We start from the raw sequence: 21,031 nt of genomic DNA, 5'->3' as shown, positions 1-21,031 counted from the left end.
TCAGAATAGAAATTTTTCTTTAACCATAAAAGCCCTTCAACAAGTTTCTTTAAAAAAAGAATTACCCGACTTTCTTGATTTTTTAAATTTCCAAAAAATATTCCCAGGGCTTGCATTTTCTTCTTGCTCCTCATCGAACGAGGCCTTGGCAAAGCCTTCAGACTTCATTTTCTTCTTGCTCCTCATCGAACCATCACTCAATGGACATTGCTGGTTTGTGCAACGAGCTATTGCTTCAACCAATGCCACCACTTCGTCGATGGGAACATTTCGAACAGCTATCCAAGGTTCTTGCCAACCAGAGCTTTGATACCACTTGTTAGGGTTCAAGAGAAATAAATATAACAATCAAAAAATACACATTCAAACCATGTACACCATGATTATCTGGAAAACCCCAATTGGGGAAAAACCAACCAACAATAGATCTATTATTGTCCTTGGCTAAAACACAGCCAAGTCGGCCAACAACCTGAGCTTTCACCGCTCAACCATGGCTACCTACAATGGAGAATACACAAGCCTTTTAAGGGCTTCAACTACATGTAATACCATGGGCTCAATACCATGAGTCACCAATACTAGGTGCCCAAAACCACAACTGTTAACCATAACTGTTGACATAACCTCAACTCCACCATAGGATCAAGTTTATCTAATAGTTCAGTGGTTCACCGCTTCACAGCTATTTAACCGACACAAGACAACTCTAATGCTTCTGTTTAATCTTTCTTTAATCTTACAGTGGAAGCACTTTCGGAAAAAGAAGGATACACTATGGGCTACTATTCACTGTAAGGAAAGGAATAATTAGATACAAACCTATCCTTCCACTGTCAAGGACTTAAACAAAATATATGATGTATGCCTGTGCCATGCCACTTCGAAAGCCATCTGGCTTAAAATGTTGCTTAGAAATAAGCGTGAAAATCAGTGAGGCCTAATTCAATTGCATTGTGACAATTAAATTTGCAAAGCTATATTCGGCATCCTTGATTTCATGGAAGGATAAAACAAACTGAAACCAGTAGTATTATTTCAACACAGAGAAGATAGCTGAGGATCAAAATGAACTGAAATTCTGTGATATAATATCACAACTAAGGCACTGTCTAATGATAATTTTTCCATCATAGAGATCAATTAAATACAAGGTAACAGAAATAATAATTAAATGCTAAAGCACTTTCTAGTTCGCTCAATAGGAAAGTTTGAAGTTACAGCTGTACATCTTCCTACTTTAAATTTAAAAGTATCCTTGCATACCATAAATAGCAAGATTAAGAGTATAACCATGCCCAAAATGGTTAGTGACAACAGTATTTATAGTAAAGCCATTGTGGATGAAATTCTGGATAGATAATACATCTAGATATGGATAGTGTCTGATGCAAAGGAGAAGAAAAAGTGAGGATCTATAGTTAAGAAGAAATTCTTCGAGATTTTCTCTAACAAACAAAAACAAGCACAATATAGATAGGGTAACACTTATCAGTAATGTGTAAAAGCATTAATTTTCATACACCATGCCAGCTCTGATTCTCAATGTATGAGATACATAGTTTTCCTATAAGCATTTGAAATATGTGTGCACAGCAACTATAAGCATTTGAAATATGTGGTGTACACAGTTTGTCTGTGGCTTATATAATGTAATGGTAAATATAATGCAACACAGAGAAAGCAACTATAAGCATTTCAAATATGTGGTGTACACAGTTTGTCTGTGGCTTATATAATGTAATGGTAAATATAATGCAACACAGAGAAAATAACAATATAGGTTCTGAACTAGTAAAAAAAACAGAGATATCTAAGGAACTTATGATATACCTATAAAGTCTGTCACCGACAAGCATAAAATCATGTAATAGTACAAAGATAAACTGCTTGCAAGATTAGATCCCAAAGGATATATCGCAGCTTTAATATAATCCATCAGCAGAGAAGGGGAATAGCTAATTACCTAAGCAAATATTCTTCATCTTCTTCATCATTCCCATTCAATCAGGCATGCAATGCACTAGATATTTTAGTAATAGAATGGGAAAAGAATGGAAAACACGACCTGCTTTAGTGGCTATTGAGTGCATAAGTTATAAATAGTACACAAATAAACAGCCATACACTGAGATCTCCAGATTTTCAATGCTAGTTATCCTTCATATGGTTTTGGAACACACAGAATAATATCCTCTATATGCGCATTAACTTATTTAACATCTTTTAGTTTGAGGTTAAAAATATCTTCCTCCATAGTATAGATGAATCAAATAACACTCAGTATACTAATTATCTTGTTAGATCTCTCCATCCCACAATTCTTCAACAGATTTGTAAGGGCTGGTGGTAGAGTTAATCATTTCCTGTGCCCTATTGGCCTTCTTCTGTTCCAGTCTGCTGATTTTTGAATGATCTTCTGCAGTTAAAGACCAGTCAAATACCTGAAAATTCTGAGTTATTCTCCCTTTGTTGTAGCTTTTTGGCAACACACTTACTCCCTGTTCCAAACCCCACCTCAATATAACCTGCAAAGCAGTATCCCATTCAAATTCTAATAGACACACTGTCCCAAGAGTAATTTTATCAAGCAATAACAAAATTTCTACTCATAAAAATCAACCATGGAAACCACCTCCTCATAATAATAATAATCTAATTTTAAAATTAAAGTGAAGTCAAACACCAACTTGGTGTGTGAAACTCCTTGTTTATGAGACAAAGAGTCTGCCTCTGCCGCAATTTAATTGCCAAAATCTAGGTGTATATACTCTACCCTCTGAATTTGAACCTTTGACCTCTTACCTTTGACACATACTCATAACCACTGTATCACTAAATTAAGGCTAAGGCCACTCAACAAATTTCAAACATTAAATACTCATAACCACTACATTAGGGCTAGGGCCACTCAAGCTGTATGAAACATTAAATACAAATTAATACCAAACATTAAATCTTCCCAATTTCAAACAAATTATTCTTGCTACCGCTTGACACAGGTGGAAATTATTAACTTCCATTATGCTTTTTCAGTCAAAATAAACTACAAGTCATCCTAGTAATTTTCTTAAAGAAGTTTGTGAGCATCTTCACAGTTCAGCAAAATTGAATTCAATTTAGGTAAAACATATTTTGACATAATAGTAACTTTTTCATGACAGTGGCGGTCAATGATTGACTACAGGCATTACCGATGGACATTGTGTCGTTTGCCATAAAGCAGAAATGGATGAGCATGTTATGTGAAACTACAGTATTGCTAGCGCTTTTTGGAGCTGGACTGCTGTTGGGTACAGTATTATTCGTTCGTTCCTCCCCTTTATTGGAAAGGGAATCCTTTTGACGGATAAATATATATGATTCGATCTGGAAGGAGGTTGTAGACCTGATCAAATTGTCACGCATTTCCTTCTTACGGAAAATATGATGTCGAGCAATGTTTAACGAGGCAACTGACCAGGTCCATGTGGGAGAAAACTAACAACTTTCAGACCACAGTTGGTTTATGGCTCTTAGTCAAGATGAATATGTATATGAATGATGTAGACTCTCTCGAGGTTGAAGCCAAAAGGAGGATTGACTATAGGCATGCTTTCCCTACTTGCCTATGTGATGAGAGGGTTATTTCTGTAAAGAACCCATGAATCTATCCAACCAAAGTCACGCAGGACGCCATTTAACCAGGCATATCAGTCCACCAACGTCAGGCAGGACTTGCGCCTAGTCTCAAGTGCAATAAATAGTCCTTTTAACCAGGCATATCAGTCCACAAAAGGTAAACATGTCTCTAGTGGAATTTGGAATTTGAACGTGGTGGAAAATTGGTAACATTTCACTTTACCAACCAACCAAAACCCCATTCATTATTCTTACCTTTTTTTCCCAAAAAAATGAAAAAGTCTACAATACTCAAAGTTACAATATTCAAATTTACCCGCTTAGCCTCCGTTGATACAATTTGAAGTCCCCAACGTGCAATTACATTATTGTGTGCAAACAAAACCTGACCACTTGAACCTGAAAATTGTATGCAAACAAAACCTGGCCACTTAAACCTGAAAATTGTGTGCAAACAAAACCTGACCACTTGAACTTGAAAATTGTGTGCAAACAAAACCTGACCGCCCAAACCTGAAATAACCCATTGGGACACAGACCTTCACTCTTGCCAAATCCCTTTGGGTTTTGAAATTCAAAGTTACCGGCTTAGCCTCTGTTGATACAATTTGAAGTCCCCAACATGCAACTACATTATTGTGTGCAAACAAAACCTGACCACTTAAACCTGAAAATTGTGTGCAAACAAAACCTGACCACCTGAACCTGAAATAACCCATTGGGGTGCAGACTTTCACTCTTGCCAAATCCCTTTGGGTTTTAAAATGTTACCTATTTCTTTCTCTATGTCTGAGAATGACAAGCTGTTAACCAACCAGAAACAGTTTTAAGCAGTTCTTTAGATCATACTTCAGTCCTAGCATACAGTTTCAACGGTCAACCTAGTGGTCAACCTAGTATCCGCAAAAAAAGCAAATAACCCTTAAAACTATCATAGAGACTATGACAGTGATATCATGTACTTTCAAGTAGGATGAAACAAGATACTAACACTGAGGAGGCATCTTGATGTATCATGCTTCAGGCTTCTATAATATTTAGTAAAGAAATATTACAGGCATTTTCCCAAACAACACAAAAAGACATATTTCGACATAGAAGAACTCCTTAACGGGTTCCAGAATTAAAATACAGATTTATAATTTTCCAGAAAATTGAACTAGCCCATTAACCTACATGTTCGAAGTGGCCCTGCAAGCAATTGTCTGAAAAACCAATTTTCAAAGTCAATTATTTAAGGCAATCAAACTATGTTTTTTTTATGAAAAAAGAACTTAATAAGCATAATAAGCATGCAATCGGATGCAGTTTAAGCAGTTTCAACATAAATAGTATCTGCTAAAAAGCAAATACCCTTACTACTATAGCAGAGACTATAACAGAGGGAGGCATCTTGATGGATCATGCTTCATGCTTCCTTCTATATTGTTCAGTAATGAAATATTACATAAATTTTCCCAAACAACACAAAAAGACATTTTGACATAAAAAATTCCTTAACGGATTTCAGAGTTAAAATACAGATTTATGTATTTCCAGGAAATTGAATAAAAATACAGGTTTATGTATTTCCACGAAATTGAATTAACCTGATTAACCTACATGTTCTTAGGGGCCTGTGATGCCGGATTTAAATCTAAGAAGTTTTAGAGAATTCTAGATTTTGTAGATTTTAAAAAAATACTAAACTATGTAAGAAGTCTAGAAACGATATGGAAAAAAAAATGAAAAAGAAAAAGAACTGTTTTATTTAGGAAAATAGTTATGATAGATTCTTAAAAAATGAATTTTTCTCAACTTCTTCCAGAATTCTAGGAGAGGAATTATAGATTCTTAAAAAATGAATTTTTCTCAACTTCTTCCAGAATTCTAGGAGAGGAATTATCTCTTGAGAATTCTAGACCTCTCCTTCTCTAAGTCTCTAAGTCTCCAAGTATAAGTAGGAGTGCAATGCATTTGTTGGGCCAAGAAAGAAGGGGCAAAGATCCCAAGCTCTTTAATGAGTAAAATTGTGAGTTCTAAATATTATATTATTTGTTTCAGTTGTTTTGTTTGCAGCTGTATCATTTGGTTTGTGTGTAGCTTCCATTGTGGCACTCTGCCATCACCCTGCAAGCAATTGTCTGGAAAACCAATTTTCAAATTCAATTATTTAAGCCAATCAATCTATGCTTTTTGTATGAAACAAAAGCTTAATAAACATGCAATCTGAAGCAGTTTAAGCAGTTTTAGATCATATTAGTTTAAGCAGTTTTAGATCATACTTCAGACTAACACAGTTTCAACCTACATTGTATCTGATAAAAAGCAATTGCAGAGACTATAAGAGTGGGGTCATGTACTTTCAAGAAAAAGGTACATAACCCTTACTACTATCGCAGAGATGTCTATAAGAGTGGGGTCATGTACTTTCAAGACTTTCAAGTAGCATGAGACAAGTCTCTCATGCTACTAACATGTGTTAGGTTCTACCTCTTGTCTAGAGGCATCTTGATGTAGTAGGTTCTACCTCTTGTCTAAAGGCATCTTGATGTATCATGTTTCTATATTGTTTAGTAAAGAAATATCACATCCATTTTCCCAAACAGCACAAAAAGACATATTTTGACATAAAAGAACTCCTTAATGGATTACAGAATTAAAATACAGGTCTATGTATTTCCAGGAAATTGAATTAGCCTGATTAACCTAAATGTTTGAAGTGGCCCTCTGCAAGCAATTGTCTGGAAATGCAATTTTCAAATTCAATTATTTGACATAAAATAACTCCTTAATGGATTCCAGAAATAAAATACAGATTTATGCATTTCCAGGAAATAGAATCAGCCTGATTAACCTACACGTTTGAAGTGGCCCTCTGCAAGCAAATGTCTGAAAAACCAATTTTTTCAAATTCAATTATTTAAAGCAATCAAACTATGCTTTTCTGATGAAACAAAAGCTTAATAAGCATGGAGTTATGGAGTTATGTTGAAGCCCTAAGCTTCCCCAGTTTAAAAAAACAAAAGCATGCTATATACATACCTGAGGAGTAGTTTTTCCATATTTTTCAGCGATCTCTTTAATAACAGGGTTATCAATAACACCATTTGAACCCTGTGCTTTAGGGGGGCCTCCAAGAGGAGACCATGCACTCACGTGAATGTTCACCTTGCTGCAATAATCTCTCAACTTTTGTTGTTGCCATAGTGGATGCATCTCCACCTGTTAAAGTTGTCTCCCCATGAAAAATCCAATTTTGAGAGCAAACAAAATCAAATATCACATGCTAACATTGCCAGCCGTGGGCTCAAAACAGTAGAAATTTACCTGATTGACAGCAGGTGGAATCTTGGCATGGCTCAACAGATCCCCAATCTTCTTAGAAGAGAAGTTGCTCACGCCAATGGCTTTTGTGAGCCCCAGATGAACACATTGTTCCATTCCTTGCCATACAGACTCAAGATCTAAGGGCAAAAAGTCTTCCTCCTTGGGGATTGGAAAGGAGGCTTCCTTTCTCAACCTTACGGGCCAGTGGATAAGGTACAAATCCACATAATCCAGCTGCAAATTCCTGCATGCAGGTCACTTGATCAACAAAAGAAATAAAACAGAAGATATAAAAACAATTAAATTTTAAGAATGGGAGCAAGGTGAGTTATGATCACGTGGCAAATCTAGTGGTATTTTTTCCTAGAGATCATGTTCAATCCCCAAAAACATGCTGTCGTGTTAATGTGATCAATCGTGTGCTATCTGCTATCTTGAGATAAGCAAGATATCAAGACAAATGTCATTTTGGGTAATTTTGACAGAATAGATACCCTTAAGCCAACTTCTCTAACGAAAGGACAATTTATAAATAAATAAATACATAAATTCAAAAAGGGAACAAGATGCGCAGACTTTAAGCTCGTCCTCAATGCAGATACAGGATCATCGAAATCTCCACACCACAGTTTTGTGGTCACAAAAACCTCCTCCCGTGCCACTAAGCCCTTCAAAAAGGCATCCTTTAGAGCATCTCCCAAGGGACATTCTGACCTGTATATGCTAGCTGTGTCAAAGTGCCTGTAACCCACCTGCCAGTACAAATAATTTCAGTCTCCTTGCTAAATTGCATATCTATAGCTGTAGTTTGATTATAATATCCAATTAGCATTGATCCATCCATCCAAACCAGGGCCTGATCTGATATTCACAGTAAGTTTCGTTAAAAATTTAACTGCCATGAATCATTCTAAACTGGGACATTAGGAAGCTCGAGTTTTACATATATAGATTAAGTTTTGTTATAATATTTTGTTACCATATATACATTTTGACTAATATGCACGGTTGGAAAGCTGGATTTTGCATAATATGCTGCAATTGGATCATAGTATCAAATTAACACAAACCCATTTTAAACTTGAGTTTGATATGCAGACCAAGATTGCAAATTCAGTTTGATATGCAAAGCAAGATTGCAAATACTTTAATGGGTTAACTCCATGGGTTAGATTAAAAGGTTACAAGGTGTATTTAGATGAATCTGGGAAAAATATCAAATTGGATGACCTTCACCTCCACCTCATCTTTATATTTTCCTGGACTGGTTGTAAAATGCACCTTACTTCTCGGTATAGTAATAACTGAGAATAATAAAAACAGAATTTACCTCTATTGCCGTAGCCACTGCTGTCTTAATGTCCTCGGGGTTTTGATTCATGGCAGCTGTTCCAAGACCGACCAATGGTATTTTGGTGCCTGTGTTGAGCTCTAGAACTCTGCCTACACTCCCCATTTTAGAAGACTCTGGCAAAAGGTTTTCTGCAAACTGATCAAAATCAGTAATTTGCACATATGAATATGCAGTTTAAGAAGCAAGAATTGTGTTTGAAACATTGTGAAGGTGGAATTCAAATCATACAGCCTTACATTGGAAAATTTTGAAGCAGTGACCAGTGACGATCAGAGCATCCAACAAGCAAAATGGCTTGGATTCTTTTATTGGAAAAAGCTGGTAGAGACTAATATGTAGCCAGAATAACAGTCGGAAGGACTGTGACGATATTTTGATGAGATATTCCGAACAGGTCTTCCAATAAATTCCAACCACGTTTGTTTCTTTGCGGGACAATTGGCAGAGGTGGCAGGGACAAGTTCACATGATTTCATATTTGAATGAATGAACTTATAACATCTGGTGTTCAAAGGGATTTAGATTCCAAACCAAATAAGATATTTAGATTTCATATTTGAATGAATGAACTTATAACATCTGTGTTCAAAGGGATTTAGATTCCAAACCAAATAAGATATTACAATTTAAAGGATTTTTTTAAATAGCCTTTTGTCATAAATCTTGATTAAGAAATTTGTAGTTTTATGAATCTTTGTTTTCTTAAATAATTTGTTTTAGTATAAAAATAAAAAAAAATGGGTTAAAAAAAAAAAATATGTAAATCAATTTTTTGTTAAATAAAAATTAATAGAATTCAAGATGATGATATCAACCATGACATGATTTACTATTTTTAGGGTAAAAAAGTAAAAAGATTAAAAGATAATAAAATAATAAAACTACTTGATTGTGAACCCTGCTACATCAAAAATAAGAAATATATTTCTCATTTTTCATGTGCCAAGGTTTGCAATCACATTTTTCATATATTTCTCATTTTTCATGTACTAGGGTCCATCGAAAGTATGCGAGATGGGTACTCCTTGGATGAAGAATCAAATTATACATCTAACGAGTGTTTCCACTTGAAATTTGAGTAAACCCATAGGGAGATAAGTTGAAAATACGAGTTGAAAAAATAGTTTTTGTTAGGCCAGGGAGTAACTCCACAAAGCAAAAACTGATTCGTATTATCTATTCCATCAGGTAGATCTGTTATATACATGAGGGAGACACTGTTCAGTTCATCTCCCGATGATTGTTCACATTTCTCATCTATTTATTTATATATATTTACCTAATCACAAGGATTAGGTGTCAACATTCCCCCCCTTAATCTGAAAGGATGTTGGTGAGTCCAAGCATCATTCTGAATCGTTTAAGCTTTTCTCTTCCAAGCGCTTTGGTGAAGATGTTTGCAATTTGCTCATTTGTGGAACAATGACGAAGATGGATTGTTTTGGCCTCAACATGATGTCGAATCAGATGATATTTAGTATTGATGTGCTTTGTTCGATCATGGAACTTTGGGTTCTTGGCCAGCTTTATTGCAGAGGTATTGTCAATCATGAGTGGAGTTGATTGTACTTGTTTTACCTACAAAATCTTCAAGAATTTTCCTAAGCCACACAATTTCTTTTGTTGCTTCAGCTGCTGCCATGTATTCTGCTTCTGTTGTGGAATCTGCTGGAACTGATTGTTTGCGTGATCTCCAGGAGACAGCTCCTGATCCAAGACTCATAGCATATCCTGAAGTTGATAACCTAGTTTCTTTGTCTCCATCGAAGTCTGAATCAGAGTATCCAATCAAGCTGAAGTCGTCCACCTGTGTATACTTGATTCCAAAGTCTTCAGTTCCCTTCAAGTACCTTAGAACTCTTTTTGCAGCAGACCAATGTCCCTCACAAGGCTTTTGCATAAACCTGGAGAGGATTCCAACAGCAAACGAAATGTCTGGTCTGGTAGTAATTAGGTAGTTGAGACTTCCTACAAGCTGTCTATACTTTGTTGCATCCTCAAATTCTTTTCCTTCAATAGATGTGAGCTTTAAGTTTTGTTCCATTGGAGTAGTAATGGGATTGCATTCTGTCATGCCGAACCTGTTCAACAGATCTCCAATGTATTTCTTTTAAGAAAGAAATATGGACTTTGGATGTTGGGTTACTTCAATGCCAAGATAGTAATGAACATAGCCCAAATCAGTGATTTCAAAACTTTTCCCCAATTCCTTCTTTATGGATGCAATGTAACTTTCATTGTTCCCTGTCATCAAAAGATCATCTACATATACCACAAGATATACAACTGTTTTGCCAACTTTCTTGACAAATAAAGTTGCATCATCAAGATCAAAATGTTTGAAATTGAGTTTCAGAAGATGCTCAGTTAGTTTTTCATACCAGGCTCGCGGTGCTTGTTTGAGGCCATACAAGGACTTCACAAGTTTGCATACTTTATGTTCATGTCCTTTCACAGCAAATCCTTCAGGCTGGGACATAAAAACATTCTCTTTTAGATCTCCATTCAAAAAAGCAGTTTTTACATCCATTTGATGGACTTTCCAACCGTTCTGAGCTGCTAGTGCAAAGAGTGTCCGGATGGTAGCCCATTTTATTGTGGGGGCAAAAGTCTCCTCATAATCGACCCATTCCTTCTGTGCAAAACCTTTTGCCACAAGCCTAGCTTTGTGTTTGTCAAGTGAGCCATCAGCTTTATACTTGTTCTTGTAGACCCACTTGCAGCCAATTGGTTTGGTTCCTAATGGAGGATCAACTAGCTTCCAAGTGTCGTTCTTTATGAGGGCATCATACTCCTTTTGCATCGCTTCTTTCCATTCATCATGAAAAGCAGCTTCTTTGAAGGAAGTTGGTTCAAAATCTGTAGACAAGTTCAATTCACAATCATAAGAAACATCCATATCAATAGGTGAATTAGAGTCATCTACATCACCTCCATTTTGCCGGTTTGAATTTCTGGTTCCTGTCTTTCCAACTTCATCAGGATGAACACTTTCAAGTGTCTTTGTCACGCACTTTGGGGGACCTTTCTGAGATGGTCTAGGCTGCTCTGTTGATTGAGTTGGGACCGAATCAAGATTGAGTCTCCCAATTCTATCAATTACATCACTTAAAGCATCATCCGTTGTTGGAGTTTCATGCGGGGGAGAGTGTTTTTAAGAAGAAGATTCCACATGTTGATCTAGTATAGGAATCCCCCCTTCAAGATGTGGAATCTGATTATCAAATTCTTGAAATGATTTTTCTTTTGCGAATCTATCCAAGCGATCAAGTTGCCGCTTAACAACATTGTCAGTTTTGGATGATTCAAGGAAAATTACATCTCTAGATACAACAAATTTCTTATTTACTTCATCATAGAAGCAGTATGCTTTGGAGGTGTTTGAATACCCTAAGAACATACACTTACGATTTCTAGCACCAAGTTTGTTTCTATGTGCCTTTGGTATCAAGGCATAACAGGTGGAACTAAAGACCCTGAGATGCTTTACCAAAGGAACATGTCCATACCACATTTCATATGGAGTCTTGTTTCTTATAGCATTAGATGGACATCTATTCTTTATATATGCAGCACATAGAACAGCATCAGCCCAAAACATTATCTTTACATTTTTGAAGAAGAGCATGGATCGTACCATATTTAATATTGTCATATTCATTCTTTCAGCTACACCATTCTGTTGGTGATTATAAGGCACAGTTGTTTGATGTTTGATCCCATGTTGGCAAAGATAGTTTTCAAATTCATTTGATGTGTATTCTTTTCCATTATCAATGCGAATAGACCCAATATGAGATTGTGCATCATTTTCAATACATTTATGAAAATTCTTGAATGTTTGAAACGCATCAGATTTGTTCTTCAATAAATAAACCCAACACATTTTGGTGTAGTCATCAATAAATGTCATGATATATTTATTTCCATTTGCGGAAGGAACAGGCATTGGACCACATAAATTTGAATGAATGAGTTTAATTTTTCTATGTGCTCTTGAATGTGAATCATGAAAAGATTGTTTGCTATGCTTTCCTCGAATGCAAGCATCACATTGCTTAAGTTTCCTAGGAATTGTAGGCAAACCAGCAACACCATTTTTCTTCAACAAGCGGAGACTGTCATAGTTCAAATGTCCAAATCTAGCATGCCATAATAAACTTGATGGAAGTGTACCTTCTTCATGATGAGAATTGTATGAGAAATGTTGTGCATGAGCAGAGGTTCCTTGCAGCTTGATAAGTCTTTCTTCTTCTATTCCCCTCATGACAAGTGAGTGGTCAGATGCTTTTATTACCTCAAGCTTGCCATCAAACATATGAAAGGAGTGACCTTGCTGGTGGATGTGAACCAAGGACAACAAGTTTCTCTTGAGCTATGGGAGATATAGAACATGATGCAGAAGAAAGTCTGGAAGACCAAGCAGTTTAAGCCTAATTGTGCCAAGCCTTGTTGGCTTGATTTTTGATTGATCTGCAAAGTATACTGCTCCATCAACATTGTCAGTAAAATCTTCAAAAAAATCCTTTCTATGAGTCATGTGGCAAGTTGCTCCTGAATCAAGCAACCAATCATTTTTCCAAGAAGTAAGTGAAGCATTAAATAAATCTTCATTTACTCTAATGTTACATTGTGCCACAACATAGTGAGCAGATTTAGGTGCTTTACCTTTGTCTGTATCATCAGTTTTACCTTTCTGTTGGTTTATTTGCTGCTCAATTTTGTCCCATGGTAGCTTGCAGTGCAAATCTGCCTTTTCTCCTTGAGAGAGTCTGCCCCCCCCTGCCTCTGAAATATCTTCCTCTTCCTCTTGAATGCATACTGTAACAAAAAAATACTTCTGCTGATAGAAAAAATACTTCTGCCAATATACTGTAAAATTGTACTTCTGGTGGTAATTTTTTTTTTTTGACAGCAGAATAGATGCAATATTTATTAGAACTTTAAGAAGCTCAATACTACAGAAGGAGGTGCTCCGAGATCTTTACAAAATGATTCAACTAGAACATACCATACGCCTTAATTTTCAAAGCCAGTGGGCCAATGCAGCATAATATTAGAAGTTTATGATTCCCTAACAAAAGTCTACCACCAGTGGTTTCTAAACAAATACTCGACTATAATAAAACGAAACACCAGTCAGAACAATACTGAAAAATACATCGCTTCTGTCTTTAAGTATACTTTGAAGATTTATCTCTCCTATGTAGCTTTAACTCCAAAAAAAGAACAGTGTGTCTCTTCTATGGATTTCCAACTGCAGATACTTTATATGTCATACGATGGAACTCCAATTCAAACACTTTAAAGAAGCAATGTCATGCGATGGAACTCCAATTCAAACACTTTAAAGAAGCAATGTCATACGCTAAGATACCCCAATACACTGCAAAAAGACATGATTTTAGTCCATTCCTGGTCGGCAAAACGTTGAATGTTCCGTGAACTCGGACGCATGTCAGGGTTTATCGTGCTGATAGCGTTGGCCTTGGCAATGGCCTCATGACCGGCAGCCTTGAAATCGAAGGAGCAGGTATTTCCGCACCCCACATATCTTGTTTGAATGAGCGTTTAAATATTTGTATTCCACGTTTCGAATAGCCAATTTTAAAACTATTTTTTTTTTGTTCGAACTGTACAGTAATTTAATATATCAAACCAGCAAGAAGGCGGAATATAATGCAGGGCTCACCACCACCTCTGTTCGAAGAATCTCGACATTCTTCAAAACAAGAGCAGGAGCGGCGTTATTCCCACAGACGGTAGTATTCGCTTTAGGTCCTGCGCTGGAGTGGAAGGCTTAAGGCATCGACATTGATAATGAAACGCGGGTCTTCTGAAGGCAGCTCGGGCACCAGCAAGTCCGCCACCAATACTCTTACAAGAGATTATTACAGACCTTGACATATGCAAACGAATGCAAATGAAACCTACGCAGCACGCCAATACTACAGGAAACCTTGAAATTGAAGAAAAGTGGCGTCGGAGGACAGGTATGTCTTTGCCACTGCCGAGGGGATTAGCAAATAATCAGAATAGCTACCATGTCAGGGAGAGGTTCATGTGAGAGGCACGGGGTTTGCTACATCGCATCTCCACTAGAAGAAGCAATTCATGCAATGGAGGCGGCAGGTGCAATCAGATTGAAATGGATATGGGAAGCTACAGAAACGCCCTCTTTACAGGAGACAAGGAAAAATACGCCATTTCAAAAAACTTTAACGCACAGGACAATGCTTATTTTATGTCAGTACAACGCCTTTTTTTTTGTGAAACATTTATACCATGTCAGAACAGCAAACATTTATGGACAGTCGCCTTCTGGCAGACAGAGAGCACAGGTAAAGGAATATGGCAGACAGAGCACAGGTAAAGGAATATGGCAGACAGAGCGCAGATAATGGAATATGGCAGACAGAGCGCAGATAATGGAATATGGCAGACAGAGCGCAGGTAATGGAATATGGCAGACAGAGGGCGCAAGTAAAGGAATATGGCAGACAGAGGAGTTACAAGGAGCATAAGAGCTAAAAAAGGAGTTGGCTCTGATACCATGTCAGGCCAGGGAGTAACTCCACAAAGCAAAAACTGATTCGTATTATCTATTCCATCAGGTAGGTCTGTTATATACATGAGGGAGAGACTGTTCAGTTCATCTTCCGATGACTGTTCGCATTTCTCATTTATTTATTTACATATATTTACCCAATCGCAAGGATTAGGTGTCAACAGTTTTTGTTTTTTTCCCTCTAAAATTTGATGATGTAATCTAACCTTATTTTATTATTTCCACTATTATTTTATAATTTTCTTAGGAGGCTCATTTTAGACCTCAAAATTCCCCTAATGAAACTCTCTACCTCAAGATCATTTTCAAATTGATTGCCAATGTCCTCATAGCCGCACATTCCATAATGAAGTGTCATTCAGTTTCTATTGCTCTTGCTCTAAGAAGATACAAGTGCTTGCTTCCCACTTTTCCTTGGGAGTTGTATATCTCCCTGTTTCTCACTTACGATGGTGAGATCGAGTCTTCAACTATGCTATTAAAATTTTAGCCAATAGAGATACTCAAATAATTCTTCTGGTCATGCTAATAAGATAGGTTGAAATTTTTGACATAGTTAAAAGGTTGAAATGTTTGACGAGTGAGATGGGTTGAAATTTTGTGATACTAATGTTATCTCAATTTGGTAGAAGTTTAAATGGGGAAATATATATATATATATATATATGAGATTATCATATTAATTGGATCATATTAAGTATTTTTTAACTCATTGGTATTGTTGTTTTTAAGTTGATATTAAGTATTTTTATTTAATTGGTTAGGTTTTGAATATATATATATATATATATATATATATATATATATATATATATATATATATATATATATATAGATATATATGTTTAAAGTATTTTGGTGTGAAGAAATATTTATTATGTTGTAATTAAACAATTTTGTGAGGTTTTTTAAATTTATAAAAAGTGGAAAGAAAAAAAAATTGTAGTTTATTTGTTAGATGTTTTGGAAGTTTTTTGTTGTTGTCTAATTTGTTTAGAATCTAGTAATATTTGTTGGAACTATAAGTTTGAGTTGTGAACTTTTTATAATCTAAGTGCTCTAGTGGTTTTTCAGCTTGTTAAATCTATATTGCAATAAAAAACTCAGTTTAAACAACACTAATCAAGATTTGACCAAAAAAAATTGTTAGATTCTAATCAAAAAACTCGAAAAAGTTTAATAGCTAAACAACGCCAAAATAATAATTATATTTTGTCATTGAGAAATATGATTATTAGGCGATGTTGATTGCATTTATATTTCTAAATAGTAATTTCTTAACATATAGATTAATGTTATAAATACATTAACAAAAATGATTTGTTATTAAATATTTATATTTATTATATTAAAATGATTATATATATGTGTGTGTGTGTGTGTGGTAGTGATGTTGTAAAAGTTGTAATGTGGGCCCAGAGTATGCCCTAAAACTGCTTCTGCTTGGCTAAGAGCTCGTCTTCCTCAGACGTAAGGAAACAGGTTAACGGCCCAAGACCCAGAGGCATCTGGCAGGAGTGAAAGCCTGCTCCCTTATGGACCACTAGCGGGTTATTCCAGGTGGCGTGGTTTTCCTTGATAACAGTGATGCGTCAACCAACATTCGCGGATAGCAGCCAGAGATGGCTGTCCTCACTGTTGGTTTGACAACTGAGTTTGATAGGTTTTTCCACCTTTTGAAAAAAAAAAAAAAAAGATTGTAATGTATTATGTAATGTAATGTTAAGTTGATTCGAACAAATTATTCAAAATAAAATTAAAATTAAAAAATAATAATTATATATAAGTTTGAGTTATTTATTTGATAGGTTTAGAAGCCCATGGTATTATATAGGTCATGGTATTTGTTATGATAAAGTCTATTTAAAGACTTAAAAAAAATTGTTAGGGAATATAAGAACACCAATTTCAATTCATCTTAATTTTAGACTTCATTCCTCTTATCAATTGGTAGATCCAAATTTAAAATAAATATAGATTGGTCATCACTTTTTTTACTAATTATATAATCTCATGGATACATTAATAAATAAATAATTATTTATTATTAAATATTTATAATTATTATTATTAAAATAGTATTATATATATATATATATATATATATATATAGATATTAAATATTTAAAATAATATTAATATATATATATATATATATATATATATATATATATATATAATCTCTTTTTCCAATGATTGTGACTTTCTTACATATTTATTTATAAAGATCAATTTTCATATTTTCTATATAAATTATTTATGTTTTTTGGACAATCTATACTCTTTGGACAACCCATCACCAACATTGATAATAGTGTTTTTTTTCATTTTTTTTTCTTAATTTGTCACTATTCTATCATCCTAGGGCGGTCAATCTAAAACTCTCTAATGTTTGTAGATACTAGAATTATTTATGCTCTTTGGACAACCCACCCCTCTCATCATCCTAGGACGAGCAATGTAAAGCTCTCTAATGTTTGTAGATACTATAATTATTTATGCTCTTTGGACAACCTACCCCTCTCTTACCAACATTGATTGGAGTGTTTTTTTCTTCATTTTATTTTGCTAATTTGTCACTATCATATTATCTTAAAGCAATATAAAACTCTCTAATATTTGGAGGTACTAGAATTATTTATGCTCTTTGGACAACCCACTATTGAAATTAATAAGGGTTTTGCTTTTTCATTTTATTTTTTTAATTTGTCACTAGTCTATCATCCTATATCAATGTAACATTGTCCAATATTTGGATGTATTTTAATTGAATATATTAGACCCTACCTCCTATAAGTGTTGCATTTAAAAAGAATGATTATTATGTAATAAAGGGTGAATTTAGAAGGAATGATTATTATATAATAAAGGGTGAGACAATTTTCTCCCACATTTATAATAGATTGCTCAGATTAGTATAGCTAGGCAAATATATGTTTTTAAACTTATCATTTCTTTTAAAATTCCAAAAATCTATTATTTATCCATGTTATATATGGATTTCACATTTTTATCATCCATTCATAATCATTACAGTGAATCACATATATGATAATATCACATATATGATAATATCAAAATTTCATCTCATAATGTAAAGAACTATATATCTTCCGATAATATCATTATTAGAAAATATTATAAAATTAATTATTATGTTGTGATAATATCATAATTGGAAAATACAAAAAGAATTCAGCATTATGTCCACCATCACATATATAATAATTTTTGCACATAAATATGTATAATAATTTGTGCATATAAATATGGATTTTGAAAAACATCCATCTATAAAATATTAAAAATCAATTTTTATGATATAAAGAGTATCGTATTACCATTGCTTCAAAATATAGTTAATTTATTTTCATAATTTTAACTAATTAAAAGTCTTCCTTGTGAGATTTAACTAAGGGTATGATGTTAATCTACTTCAAAACCATGATTAATTAGAGATCTTATTGGCTTCAAGAGTATGATTTTTTCCAGAAAAGAAAATGTCAACCTTTTCTATTAATAAAAAAAGATTACATGGTCAACTTCAAAGCAATACTTTTCATGAAAGGAGAGCAGGTATTTATATAAGGTCTTAAATTGTACGGGCTATTGCAAAAAAAAACCATCAACATCAGCTATATACAAAAAAGGACATGTTAGAGTCAGTATTTGCATATTGTCATCAGTGATCAAAACTCCTCTTTCATATCATATTAGTGTCCCATGTTGAAATTTTTATCATTCCACCTAGGTCCTCATGCAAAAATTTACTCATTGATGGTAGCTTAAGTCAAAATCCCACTCTCCCTCAAAAAATCAATATTTGTTGGCCCACCTTCCTATGTACATTCATTATAAAAGCTCATTTCATCATGTCTTAGGTCAGTCAAGTCTACATGAAGTCTGGTTATTCAAGATCCCATTAGGTCACTAGGTTTCATTCCTCCAAGGTCCAATAAAACACCATTCACTGCATAAAGCCAGCAAAAGCATGAGAGTGAAAGAAATAATATCCCTTTTCCATTCAAAGAGGATTCACAAACATGTAACTAGGGTTGCCCGAGCTCTAATTTTCATTCCAAAGTATGAGTTTTGTTTCAAGATTGTAATTTTATTTCAAAAAGAGAGATGTAATATTTTTTATTTATTTATGTAATTTTATGTCCATTATATGTAATAAGTTACTATTCCTAAGTTGTTCACTCAAACTCTATGTGCCAACTTCATCCAAGCAAAATTCAAGAGTAAATATTGCCAAAACTCCAACATCATCCACCTGCAAAGGAAAAAGTCAGAAAGGAAATTAGCAAAGATGTCAAAAAGGTGAAATAAAACATTAGAAAGTGGGTTTTAAAGTTAAAAGATCAAATTCACTCAGCTATAAAGGACTTCTTAGCTTCAAACTCAAATTCATTTGCTTCCTACCACTGATTAAGCAAACCCCAAGAGACCCTTTTCACAATTCTGGGTGAAAATTGGCAGAACAAAGCAAGTGTTGTGTGTTCTCTTCTGGCGCTGCGCGTTCTCTTCATGCTCTGTGCGTTTACTTGGCACTGCGTGTTTCCTTAAGGCATTGCGCGTTCCCTGAAGGCGTTGCACGCTTGCTTGAGGCGTTGCGCACTCCCCATTGGCGTTGTGCGTTTGTCTAGAAAAGGCTACAGTCACCTCCTCAGCTCCCCCAAAGGGAATTTGACCTCCAAACAAGTAAGTAACAACTAAGGATAACGTGTTTCTTCCTCCATAAGTCACTTTCAAAGTGTTTTAAAAGTTTAATTGAAGATTTGGTGTTCATCCTATATCTAAACCCTAGATCTCCCCCAAAACTACCCTTGCACTATCAATTCCTTTTATACACTCCCCTACACCTTTATTCCCTTTCCCTAAACCTTTTATCCCAAATACCCTTTAAACCTTTGTCCCAAAACCCTAAGTCCTAGGTGCACAACTACCTAGGCTCCCAAAATCCCTACATTGCAAACAATTTCCCCCATCTCAAAAGCTATCATACTAGTACCCTATATCCTCCTCCATTACATATATCCCTTCACCCATCTCCTTCATATTTACCCTTCCCCATTTCCTATTCCCAAAAAACTACATTCCCACTACCTTATACCTCCCTAGGTTTGATATTAAACACCATGGCAGATAAGGAATACAAACCACACAGTGAGGAAGAGGAAACAAATAGAGAAGAGACAGACGTCAAGAAAACACACAAAGGAGACAAGATACATAGATTTGAGCCCACAGATCTCAAGGAACTCTTGGCATCTCCTATGGCTGTGACATCCTTCAAATGGCTAGGCTGTTATGATTTCTGTGAGCAAGTTCAGGCAGTCCAACACCATCTTGAGTTGACTAGGCTCTTCGTATCTAAACTCCAAGACAACCAAGTCACTCTAGCAGGTATCACTTTTACTTTATCTACTGCCATTATATCAACTGCCACTGGAATCCCAGATGTTGGGGAGAAATGGTTTAAACAAGGTGATTTGGAGGGACATTATTATGAGCCTTACATGAAACCAAGGTACCAAAATGAAAGAAGGGGTTATTTTCCTTTTTCACACCTCCTTGATAGATATGCCCCAATGATGAAGATTATCATGAAATATTTTTCATGTGAAGGTAGATTTTCTAGGCTCTATTCCTATCACATCTGACTTTTAATGCATTTCACTAGGGTAAAAATGCTCAATATACCCTACTATCTTTTCCGAAGTGTTGAGAAGATGGCCTACATTTCCCGAAAAAGGGAGTATAAATATTAAATGAAGATTCTCTTTCATCATTCCCTCATTAAAATCATGGTCCTTTATCATCTCAAGGAACTCAACATTGCATGGAGAACCTTCATAGCTAATCCCATATTCACGCATTCATCTACTCAAAATGTTCAAAGTATCCCTTCATCATCTCATCCTTCCACCTCCATTCCTCCATCTCAGCCCATAGATCATTCATCCTCATCTGATTAGTCAGCCTCACCATCACCTCCATCATCACCATTTCATGAGCATATTCATTCACCTAACAGAGATGAAATCAGGGAGAAAGAGCACATTGAACAAGTTGAGGTCATCAAGCCTAAAGGGGTTGATTTGGGCACTTTGACACACACTTATCAGAGAGGCCATAGGCAGGTGTTTGCCCCACATATTGTGGGAGGTGCCTTG

General features: G+C 35.2%; 1 protein-coding gene across 1 annotated transcript in view; it reads right to left on the bottom strand.

Annotated features, from left to right (window-relative positions):
- Nucleotides 1–2,055: 2,055 nt before the first annotated feature.
- Nucleotides 2,056–21,031, bottom strand: part of LOC149184760 ((1S)-1,7-diacetoxy-luvungin A aldo-keto reductase-like) — an 86,855-nt gene continuing 67,879 nt past the window's right edge. Inside the window, exons 6-9 of the mRNA XM_089417690.1 lie at nt 7,507–7,682; nt 6,931–7,174; nt 6,646–6,825; nt 2,056–2,528 (exon numbers count right to left, since the gene is read on the bottom strand). Of these exons, the coding sequence (XP_089273816.1) occupies nt 2,301–2,528; nt 6,646–6,825; nt 6,931–7,174; nt 7,507–7,682 (828 nt within the window). The 3' untranslated portion in view covers nt 2,056–2,300. The remainder of the gene's footprint in view (nt 2,529–6,645; nt 6,826–6,930; nt 7,175–7,506; nt 7,683–21,031) is intronic.

The sequence above is a fragment of the Pinus tabuliformis genome, chromosome 3_2, assembly GCF_031772625.1.
Source record: "Pinus tabuliformis cultivar Carrire ecotype Pingquan chromosome 3_2, CPIR1, whole genome shotgun sequence".
In the NCBI taxonomy this organism is placed as follows: Eukaryota; Viridiplantae; Streptophyta; class Pinopsida; order Pinales; family Pinaceae; genus Pinus; species Pinus tabuliformis.
Note: the sequence above shows the minus strand (reverse complement) of the source record. Positions and strands in the feature narration are given on the sequence as shown.